Below are 12,270 nucleotides of genomic sequence, written 5' to 3' on the forward strand. Positions count from 1 at the left end.
TTACAGAAGAAAAGAACCCTCCTGTGTGAAAAGCCAGAACTGCCTCTGTTGTAACCAACAGACGTCCTGAGGATGCAAATAGTTACTCTGTTCTACAGCAGCGACAAACCAAACACCAAGGAGAACACAAGAACCAGGAATCACTAGGACCTTGTGCTGCCTTCCAGTTTTGTGAGGACTTGCTGTGGCGGCTCAGTTTGTGGATTCTGCTGCTCTGCACCACTCAGGGGTTGCAGACTTCCCAGTTCTCACATAAAGAAGGGATCGTAACAGCCACTGACTCACTGCTGGTGACTTTCCCCATGACACCTCTTATCAGCTGTCAGATGATGTGCCCACATAACACCCAACCTCAACCTAAAGAATCTACATAGCATACATGCAACATTTTCCTTGCCAAAGATTCCACTTTTTAATTATGCTGGCTGTTCAGGCCATGTGTCTCATTTCTAGTTTTAGCTTATTGCTTCCTAGCATAAGATCTTGTTATTCTTTGTTTACTGAAAAGCCTTTTTGTGGTCCGTATGTTCTTTCCGTACTGGCTCACATCAGAAGGCAGGTCTGCGAGCACCCCAAGTGTTCCCAAATCTCTGAACCTCTTATAATTTTTAACAGAGTGTGATTTTCTGATACAGACACTGAAGGTCTATGAGCCTCACCTTTCTAATCCTAGTAGAATTGTCTTCGATAATACAGCCAAGGATCCCTTTGTGCCACTGCATTGCACTATCATTACACGGTCTGCTCTATTCTAAATCACAACTTTTCACTCAGCACCCTTCTTGTTCCCAGATATAAGCCTTCAATTCAGCAGCATTAAACCGCCTCTTTCTTTTTTTTAATTGTATTTTGTTTACCACTTCATCTGTGTCATCCCCATTTTAAATATCTTCACTTTACCTTCCCTGAGTGATTGGTAAAACTATCAGTTTTTAGCAGAGAACAGATCTGTCTGGAATGCTTCAGAAACTAATTCCCTTGTGTGATGAGTTCCAACTTACATTTTTTTTTCCAATATATTAATCAGCTTTGAGTTATTGAATATGAAATACATCAAATTCACATATCCACTTGTAAAGCAATGTTATACTCAAGTCTTACAGAAACTGGTATTTCAACCAGTTTCCTTATCAGTCAAAAATGCAATTTTCTCAAGAACAAATTTCTAATATTTATTCCTTCTTGTGTTTTCTATCAGCCAGTCCAAGATTTTACCTAGGACTTGTGCCAGGCTTCTCAGTTCACTGTTACATAATAATCTGATTTACAGCTTTCAACATAGGGATTACAATCACTTTAATAACTTCTTACTTTCTATCACAACTGTCTTTCATTTATATGTTAATGAATTCAACAGAGAAACTAAAACCTATGAAAAATCCTATATAAAGGTTAAGAAGTGAATGAGCAGGTGTCCCATTTTTCTTTCTGTCAAAGAATGACTAACACATAGGTACACATTATTTATTATCGTCCCTCTTGATGGCATGACAAAGATTCGTTTTGAAAAGTTACAGACAGCAAAAGAACACCTGACTGAACCGTGCAACAGAGCCATCTGCGGCTTCTCTAAATTGGGAGAAATCCCCAGACTACTAGAGAGCGGTAATTTTTTTAAAACAGAGAGAATGGGAAAAAATAAGATCAATTAGACTTTCAAGTCTTTTCCCCTTGTCAGGCACACAGCCAAGGCTCCCGAGGTGTGATTACCTGGAACACTGGCTTCAGCACAAAAACTGCTAGAAAAAATGCCAACATCTTCTTGGTGTCTAGAGTAAAACTAGGGGGTTACACTGTGAAATGGATCACTAAAGTCACCCAGCGTAGAAATAACCCCTTCTTGAACTGTACAGCATAGTATCTTCAAATTTAAATAGTCCATGGCAGGAACAACAACGAGCTGCTAAGAGCAAGGACATGTATTAGCTTTGCCACCACCTGTAATCACGACACTTCCATCTAAAATTCTTCAGTTACTTTCCAGCTTTAAATTGAAGCTTTTTCCCCCCCTCCTACTGAAGGCATGTGGAAATGCTGTGCTTTTGCTAGGTTAATCTAACAAACCCAGTGGTTTTCTTCCTATTTTCCCATTGCCTTTCCTCTAAATTCCTTATTTGCAGTATTAATTCCCTTCTTGCAACTCCAAGTCTTCAATAAACTTTACAGTGTTCAAGAGCAATTGGCTTTCAACTGTGGAACACAATCCAACCTTTTGCACCTTGTGACTCTCTTCTTCCCTTCAGCATTTCGTGCTTTCTCTCATTGAACCCATATGAATATGAAAACTCATCAGGTCACAATGTTGTTCTTTAAATCCCCTCTCCTAATTCCTCTGCCTGCTAATCACTCTGTACCACCACGCATTAGGCTCGTCTGGCTGCTGCTCACTCAGAACTGTTTTGCTTTTGTCTTACCTCTGAATGCTTGCTCTATTCATGCTTTTTTTTCACTGTTCTAAGATTTTGGACTCTGTTCTTCTGCTAATATTTCCTTTTCATTACATACATGTACAGTGCATAGTATAATGGTTCCAAGCACGTGGTTTGTTGAATACACAAAGAAATCTAGCTGGAAACAACAGCTGTATCATCTAATCCCCAAGTCTCCTACCTTGAGATAGTACCTGTTCCCCAAGATCTACACACGAGAACTTTTGCTGAGAAATTACCAGCTTCCTTTGCAAACATCCCCAAGTCCCTTTTCACATGAAGAACATTTTTTCTCTAGGCTACAACAGATTGTTCGCAAAAGCTACACCATATAAACCACTTCCCCCAATACTGTGCTGCTTCCAAACAGCCGTGGCCTCAACCTCCTCTGAACATGGACAAGATGACAACCAAAGATCAGAGCGCTTGACTCTGGATATTTCAAGGCTTACACATTTCATCCTTACCTGTTGCAACCTTCCTTTTAGCAATAATTTTTTTCTTTCAGATCTTAGATACTGACTCCACTGTATGCCCTTATTTTTCCACTGGCCACCTTGGAAAAGAGTTTTAAAATAACTGCCCCAACTCCATGCAGTATTTAACTGGTGGAATCTTTATTATTGCGCAGATAATTTGGACTTCCTTAGTAATTCAAATAATGAGTAATTATCATCCTCATATTCAAATGTCTTTGAAACATTTTTATGCTGATATCACGTCCTTAAGCTCTGCGATTAACATTGTAATCTGCAAGCAGTATCACATAGGGTGGGGGAATCTGCAGAGTACCCTGGATAAACAGCAGCTGATACAATGAGAACATGAGTGCAGCAGTGCCTGTGAGCTTAACACCCAAAATTACCTGTTCTGAGGAGGCGTTTGCCTAAAAAATGATAATGCTAAGAGGAAAGTTAAAAATGAATTTGCTTAAAATGACCAGATGAAACGGTAACCAGAAGATCACCAAGAAACTTTTGAGAAAAGGATTAGTCACTGACAAGAAGTACAAAAGCAGCAAGAAAAGGTGCAATCATGGGGAGGAATCTGGAGGTGGAACACAGCAGCAGTCAAACTGAGTCAGACACCCCAACATTGCAACTTGTGGCCCACCCTCTCTGCTGGGAGCCGTAGGAAGCCTGCACCCATCCGAAGGACTGTCAATGTGGGTTACAATGTGGGAACCCCCACCTCGAGCACAGGTATGTGACTGGGTGCTCTGTAGGTGTGGGTACACACAAAGCTGGAGCACCCACATATCAGCAGCGGGTCTCATGGTCCCCAAAGAAGTGCAACATGTAATTTAAAATTGTGTGTGTGTCTTAGGGAGGGGATGAGAGTAATTTGTGAACAGTTACAGAAGGGTAGTTTGAAATTTGTAGGTGTTCCTTAGCATTATAGAAGTGTCAAGTATCCTGGTTTACCTGCTGAAAAGCTGATACTCATCCTGGAGATGTGTTGCAGTGACTGCAGGTTCATCATGTTTTGCTAATAAATGAATGAGCTGACTTGATTCTCATTTGATTTAAACCACAAAAGTCAGTTTTCTCCTACCACACATCTGAGGCCTGTAGACCAGCATCCCCAGCCTCATGTGATCAGCCATAATCCAAAACATTACAGCTGTAATACAAAGTGTCCCTCAGAAAGCAATAAATGTACCCTGGGCTTGGGTGTAACGCCAGGACAGTTTCCAAACAAGGACAGTCCTCTTGGGAAAGAGGCTGTATATTTGCAAGAGCCATCTGAACACCAGATAAATAATTCCATTCCAAAATGATTCTGTTCTCAGTTGTATAGCTCTGGTTGTCATGTATGACTCTACAGTACACTATGACTGTACAACACACAAGACTATTAAGCGATTTTGAGCTCTACTCAAGAACTCACTTCAAAAGAAACCTCACCTGAACTACGTATCCTGCCTGCAAACTCCCTGCAATAAAATGTACACCTAATGGAGTCAGAGAATACCTGATAAAGAAATGTAAAATTTGCCAATATATGCCCACTACTACCAAACTAAATATTGCCTCCCACAAAACACTAACATCCTCAAATCCTGTACTCAATTCCAAAATGTTAATAACTTTATCCTGTTACTTGAATGCCTCCATGTAACTAAGCAGGTGAAACAGAGTAGCTACTATTTGCCAGCATGAATTCAGACAAATCATCCAGCTGGCAGCAGATGAACATTTCTTACAAATCAATCCCTCCACCTCTGATCTCTCAGTCTGGATGCTCAAGGGAAAACTAAAAAATCATCTTCTGAACATAAGCTTGGGAACCAAAATTGATAAATGTACTGGATACAGGTGAACAAGGACTCAGGATTAGTTTTACGACATATTGTAAATTCCCTTCTCTTCATTAGCCTTTTCATCGTTCATCTTCCGTCTCTTCCCCACTATTCAGTTCCTACTTTCCTCCCAGTATCTGTCCTACCACCTGCCTTCCCCTGCTCCCACTCCCCATTGGTACCAATGACCTTTTCTTTCAGAGGCCGTTTACCTGATCTGTATGTAAACAGAAACTAAGCTGTTGTTCTCAGCTTGTATTTTGCTTTGCAATCTTCTGCTTTTACTTCAAACCCGAAAGCTGTGTGTGTCTAAAAGCCTCTCTAATTTTTGTAGCTATATCCATTGGTCTACTAAAGATACTGCTTCAGCCTACAAAGCATCACCTCCCTGTCCTTAGATCATTACAGCTCCAACACAGGAACACTAGAAAGCTGTACGGACCTGCATGTTAAAACTCTGTGTCAGAAATCTTCCTGTAAATGCCCGAATATTTAAAAAGTGCTCATGAAACACACAGTTTTTCATTTTGAGATGCTCACGTTAATGCCTTTGTCTTCCCATACATCATACTTTCGAAGTCATCCCCCTTAATGTCTGCTAATTTATAAACCTAAATCATGGCTTATAAAACAAGCATGGGCAAAATTATCTCCTAATGGACTACATGACAGACGTAGTGCAGATCAGATTTATTTTCACAGTAAACAAACTCCAGTGGGAAATTTGATAGAAAAAACCCCCGTCCCATTTCTGTTGTGGGCACAGCTGAGGCTGCTGGGCAGGTAGGAGCTGAAGGGCATTAACACAGTGCTCCTCTGGAACCAAGCATGTACAACACTCATTATTTTAGTAAAGAGTGGTGTAAAACCCCAAACAGTAAGTTAACACCAGCTCTCTAGGTCAGAGTCATTATGATTTTCCCTGGGGATTCCAGAAGCAGAATTGACTTGTTCTTCGAATGGCCATTCTCAACGGGCCTTCACAGTTCCACTCCTATGAACTACGTTATGATTAATGTCAATCAGAGCAGTATTAGAAATACATGGTAGATCAAGTATTTCTGCATTCATCTCATAAAACAATGTCTCATATAAACGTAGCCTATTTTGAAAAAGTAGGCAAAGCCATATAATTCCACTAAGCTTGTCCGTAAGAAAAACCCTGTCACTGAAATAAATAAAGGTCTTTTTCAGTTTAACTGGACCATCATGGCAATACTGCAGAGAGTCCACATGGCACTTTGACACCAAAATGCAAAGCTTCTCACCATGTCCTATGCAGATATGTATGTTAGTCACTAGCTATAGTTCATGGTAAGTGCCTTTTGCTATAATTTAGACACAAGAAAACATGAAACTTTTTTCCAGTAATGCTGACAACTATTGCCCTGCACCAGCTACATTATACTGCAGTGATTTACTGTATTGAGTTTAGGAAAATGGAGAAACTCAGTGAAGGGACATGAGAATCCTACTGGCTGCTCTGTGCCTCAGCATTTGCACCCAGAGCAAGGCCAGAAGGGGCACTGCTGCTCAAGGGGCCCAGCAAAGAGGTTGACAGAGTCACTGGGCCTCTTCAGGAGTGGGTAAGACACCTGGCAAGACCCGAAGGTCGAGAGCACATGGGGCAAAATTTAATTAAAGGTGTTGAAGACGGTGTCCAGGCTCGGAGAGTCCACCAGGTTCCTCATACCCAAGTGCCTCGCTACACAGTAACCAGCTGCCCAGTTTCCTTACTGGGGAAGCTTTAGGATGAGATTCAGTGTGTGGCTTTTATGGACATCAGGGCTGAATTAGCGTAGGGCTCCTGGATTTACTGAGTTACTGAGCTCCCCCTGTCGAAGTTCCTCCCTAAGGATAACAATGCTGGGATGGCTGTGGATGCTTTTCTGGGATGAGATGCTGAGTTCATTTAAAACAAATGGGATGTATTCAGTTTTCTCAGTTATAAGGTTATATAAGTTACAATATTATTTACTACCAGCATGCTAAAGAGAAAGAAGGTGAAGAAGCTGAGAGGAGAAAATGGGAACGAATGCAAGAATAAAGAATACCAATTATTATTTTTTTCTAGTAGCTATTTTTAAATGTCAATATTTGTCAATATTTGAAACAACTTAAAGAATTTACAATGTATTTTTAGCATTTTTATGTGCATAAAATGCTTATTTTAGTAATACTTTAGTACAGTATCTTTTTCTTTTTGATGCTGATGGGGAAGTACACTTAGTACTTCAGTTTTCATGCCATTTTAGTTTGATGTATGACTTTCGAAAAAGCCCTAAAAAGACAGGATATTTGCCTCTGATTGAGAAAAGAGCTAAGGAAAGGTCCTGGAAAAGCTAAGTATAACAAACAAATTACGTGACACTGTCCTCATTGCATTACTCTTATGTGCACTTCTTATTAGTAGTTGTCACTGCTAGTAACCCTACATTTGTATTTAGCAACGTAAGATGTAAGTAAAAAGCAAACCAGGTAAATACGTGTAAATATTAAGCTATCTGTGGTGTACAGATCAACAATATTGCCAACAACTATTAGATAAGCACTGTCAACATTTCTTATCTCTTCACGCAAACTGCTGTACTCACAATAGAGTGCATTTAGTGTCTTCAGCAATTAAAATATAATACCAGCTAGTATTAATATCAAATTCTGATAAAGATGAGCTTCTGCTTTTTGTATAGCTTATTTAGATACACACATGATGTTAAACAGATCCTGAAATCAAATAAATCAAAACACCAATATTTTATATCTGTTTCATGCCAATATAAAATGACTGTACAGTGGGTGGAGTTACAGAGAATCAGGTCTAGTGCCCTTTTAGGTAAGTTGAGTTTCTGTAGTAAAATCTGTACGACCAAACGCCTACTCACTTTGGACGGGGAGCCTTCGGTGATCTTCACCAGCTGCCAGAGAATGGAGTAATGGGAACACTGCAGCGCCTGAACAACGATCTGTAACAGAGGGAACACACAGAATCCCAACACGTTGCAAATATCAAGTGGATCAGTGAAGTGTATGTAAAATTAATAATGCATTTTGGGGAGAAGAAATAGGAACAGCTCTTAAGGAGTACATCTTGTTTTCGAGGACATTATGTTTTCCCTTAGCCAGTTTGGTGCAATAAGAAGCCAGCCTACTACAGGTGAAAAATATACTGTGTAAATGCTGGGGAACAGAACAGAAAACAGTGCGTTATTGCAAGAGGTGATGTCACAGCATGGCAAAGAACAGCCCCACACCTACATATCTCAGTTCCAAAGCATCTGTTTAAATACCTCTAAATGTGACTTCACTACTAAAACAGTCTGAAAATTTGTTCCGTTGTCAAATGAACATGTAGCCCAACTTCTAAAAAAGGAAGAAAATACACTTTTTTTCATGGAGAAGACTAGGCTCATTTATATGGTGCTCATAAAAGCATCCATGGTGTCTTTTAAAAATTTCAAATCAATTTTAGTTGTGAAAAATATAAAAAACAGGTTTTGGTTCTGTGTAGAATAATCAAGTTGTAACAGCTCTAATCGCTTTACAAACCACTTTTTTAAAAGATACCATTAAAGACCAAAGCATTCCTTTTCAGTGAACTCCTTCTAGCGGACTGGGGAAATAAACACCGAGGAGAGTTCACATTTCACAACTTTTTTCCTAAAATCTGACAGAAGTGTTTAGGGAGCCGTACCACAGTCAAACCCAGCAACTGAGGCTGGCTGGTGGTTGCAGGGACAGTTTTTAGCTGCTGGTCCCTTCCCTCCAGGCAGCACAATTCCAACACAAGTAACAACTGCACACACAGCAGAAGGTCCCCCAGCTTAAAGCCGTGACTTTCGCTCAGTGTGCGGCAACATGCCCTCCGTACGGTCCTTGTTAGAAAATACTTCTACAGAATTTAATGAGATTTATTTTTTTCTAAATTAAGTTGGGTTAGAATTAACAACTGACTTCTAATTGAAATAAAATTATAATTAAATGTGGTGTAATACTGGAGTAGGCAGTCTGCATTTTAAACTGGAATCCTAGGATAATCTGAAATGGTCCATGTGCTCATCCATGAGAAGACTAAAACCAAAGTAGGAGGAAACAAAGTCCAAGATGTGTTCACTAAAGAACTCCACTGGGAAGGCTGCCCAGCATCCCTGCTAAATTGCTCTTCTTGTTTCTTGGTTTTCATAAGCTTCCATCTTATCGTCAATGCACAATAATTGTCTGTGATAATTCTAATTGCAGCCAAGATATTCAGATGTTTGGTTTAGGTGCAAACATCATGATTTTTGCATTCTTTTTCACAGCCAGCAACATCACTTATTCCTTACTTTACAGATAAGAAAGGTGAAGCAGGTAGCTCAACACAGAATCCAGAATGTTTCACCTCCTGGACAACATCTCACTACAATATAAATTAAATTCAAACCTCCATGTTTTTCCTAAATAACTCTAGTCTAGTGCACTGATCTTTTGAACTTCTCTACAACCAGACACTTAACTTTGAATCCCCAAACAATGCAGTGCAGGTGTTGCTCACTGTACCTGTTCTGGCATAGCTCCATGTTCAATTCCAGTTCTTAGTAATCTGTAGCAGTTACTGAACAGATCCCATTTGGTGAGATCGTGAGCACTAGAACAAGAAGTAATAAAGACAGGTTAGTTATGCTCCTCAAAACTCCCATCACAGCGAGAGCATATTCTGACCTGGCAGCTCAGTGAGCGGTTTGGTGTTTTTACAAAGCTGAGACAATCCGACCTGCTGACAAAGCAGCTGCACAATTAGTTCACACCACGCGAAAAGCAGAAGTTTGGCTTCCTGGTAACTGAGGAAAAATGTTTCCCTACATGGGATTTTTGCATATCATACATCTTTAAGCATTACTTAAGTGGAGCCACAAGCTCCTTCTCAGTGTTGCCTCTCAATCATCTTTCCTCCTTGGTTCTCAACACTGACAGAACTCCAGCAGGTACTTCTCCGGCTTTGCAGAAGAAACTGTACCCAAACTCTAGCAATATATACTGAATGAAAAATGGCTTACAGCAAAAGAAAGTTACATATTTTTCTGCCGTATCATTTTAAGAAATATCCATTATCACTAGGTATTAAATATCTTGAAATATCCAAATGAAGACAGCATGAAATACATGTGTATGAGATAGTGATGGTAGCTGCCACTCCCTATTCACTGTTTGACATTTCAGGTGTACCAATCATAAGCTGATTTGTCAGCGAGAGGAATACAAATGAGATTAGCAACATATATTCTACAGCCTTGCAGACTTCAACCACTTATGATGTAGCTTTTTTAATACACAATTTAAAAATACAGAATAAATTACAAAACATTAGGTTACCTGAAAGACAAAAATTCTCTCTCACCAAAAAAAAAAAAAATAGCTTTAACACATTTTTCTGCAGTGGTATTAAAATGAGATAATTTGAAACTATTTATAATATGTTTGCAAAAGAGCAAGTCACCTCAGAATAATCAGAAACTTGGTGATAAAAATACTCACCTGGAAGAAGGGATGCTCAGACTGAACTGGCAAGTCTACATTAGATAAAGCACTTGCATCGGGTTCCCTTTTCATCCCAGCACCTTGATCACCAAGATGTACTCCCTTTTCCCACCCTTTTGTGTCTGCCCTACTTTGGAGCTGCCTGGCTTTGTTTAAATAACTACTCTCTTCAGCCAGAAAGAATAATTCTGTGGTTCGGAAACAGACAGAGGTTGAACTGAAGACTGGGAATGCCCAGATCCTATTAAAACCCTAGTATGAAATGCTTCCCAGTCTGGAGCATGGTAGCCCTGGAAAACCTTGCTGATAAAAGTTTCACAGAAAAGGTAACAATTAATGCCTTTGTGCCAAGAGTAAGTATGCACTCTAGAGTCGTGTCACTAAGGTGCATCTTGACTTCTAATTCAAATCCATGCATAGAACAATAGGAAAACTTAAAAAGTAAAAATACTCCCCCCGCCTTACATCCTAGATGTCTTTAGATGGTCTTTAAAGTATGGCAGTACGATGTTTCATATCTAAACCACAGGCTGTCAGAGAACTGCCTCTGACTAGTGATGTTAAGCACATAGATGCTGCTTCAGCAAACCACAGGGTTGCTAGCAAGGCAGAGTTGTACCTCCTTAATTACAGTGCTGTAATTAAAGCAGTAAAATCTCCTCGGTGTGCAGAGGCAGATATCAAGCATAGGTTATCCTACAGAGAATACAAAAGGAAAAACTCTCATTTCTGTGTTTTCACCGTAGATCCCCGTGTGTCAGGCAGCCATCACAGGACCATGCCCCATGGCTGGAGAGCTGGCGGCAGCTCAGGTCTTTGCGCTGAGCCTGCCCCAGCAGCTCAGCTCTTTGCGCTGAGCCTGGCCCAGCAGCTCATCCCAGGAAGAGCTTTTCAGTATAAGCTTCTGTAAAGAAGAGCCTCCACATTAAATTTAGGCATGTTCTGGTTCACCTTCATCTCTTTTGAAGTACATAGCAATCCAAACAATAATTATAAAAGTACTTTGCACACAATACAATTCTCCACAGAGGTTCAGATTGACATAGAGGCTCAACGAATGAAAATTCACACAAGACAGAATTTTCTCTTAGTCTCTCCCATGTCAGAAAGTCTTAATGGATTACAATGAACAAGGCCAAACATTTCATCAAGGGTTTGTTTTTATCCCTATGGACAGCACTGTCTGCTGGGGCACTGTCAGAAGGTAGTCAGATAAAGGTACCAGTTCCGCAGTGTTTCTGAAAGCATGGAAAGCAGCAGCTTAGAAAACTTCCTTTTAGAAGAGGTGATCTCTCCACCCTCAAAACTGCTGCTCTTTTTAACAGAGCACAAAGCGAGAGAAGCTGTACCTTGGGCTTTGAATAGATACAGTCCAACTTCTCTACTGAGGGTTCATTTATTATCATTTCTGCTTCTTCTGGATATAACAAACTTCCGAGTAACTTAGTCTGAAGCATGTACTAGTCAGTTACTGGAAAAAAGGTTACGCAAAGGGTTGCTACAACCAGAAGAAAAGATCTGCTGGCCTGACAGTGAATTTACCTATCTTGGAAGTGTCGTGACTGATCAAAACATGACTGATATCTGGTGCGTTAACTACAGCCATTGTCAGCTTATGAAGTCAGTGTGGAGGCAGGAAGGAATCAAATTCCACATCATATTTGAGGACTACTGGACAGTGATACCAACAATTTTCATTTCTAAATGTGAAACAACGTTTATATATACAAGACAGCATCAAAAGGGCACATGCAGAGTAATGGAGATGATGCTTGAGATTCATGTGTCTTGCACTGAATTAGCTGCAGTAGTTAAACAAGAAATGATGATATGTTGCAGCATACAAACTGCAACAGCACTGATGTGTTATGTGTGAAAGCTCAGCTGACTTGGGCTGGAGTTGGTATAGAAAAATTGGCTCCATGTACTTCAGGAAAGAAACAAATGTTGAAAATATCAGAGAGACCCTGCAAAAAAAGAGAAACTCAAGTATATACCCCAGGTCTCCTATTCAGAAGACCTGAA

General features: G+C 40.1%; 1 protein-coding gene across 1 annotated transcript in view; it reads right to left on the reverse strand.

Moving 5' to 3' along the window:
- STAG1 (STAG1 cohesin complex component) overlaps positions 1 to 12,270 on the reverse strand; it is a gene marked incomplete at its 3' end in the record, with an annotated part of 135,277 nt that overhangs the window by 22,253 nt on the left and 100,754 nt on the right. Inside the window, exons 20-21 of the mRNA XM_080349552.1 lie at positions 9,268 to 9,355; positions 7,614 to 7,694 (exon numbers count right to left, since the gene is read on the reverse strand). Of these exons, the coding sequence (XP_080205678.1) occupies positions 7,614 to 7,694; positions 9,268 to 9,355 (169 nt within the window). The remainder of the gene's footprint in view (positions 1 to 7,613; positions 7,695 to 9,267; positions 9,356 to 12,270) is intronic.

Source organism: Nesoenas mayeri (genome assembly GCF_963082525.1).
Source record: "Nesoenas mayeri genome assembly, chromosome: 9".
NCBI classification, from domain to species: Eukaryota; Metazoa; Chordata; class Aves; order Columbiformes; family Columbidae; genus Nesoenas; species Nesoenas mayeri.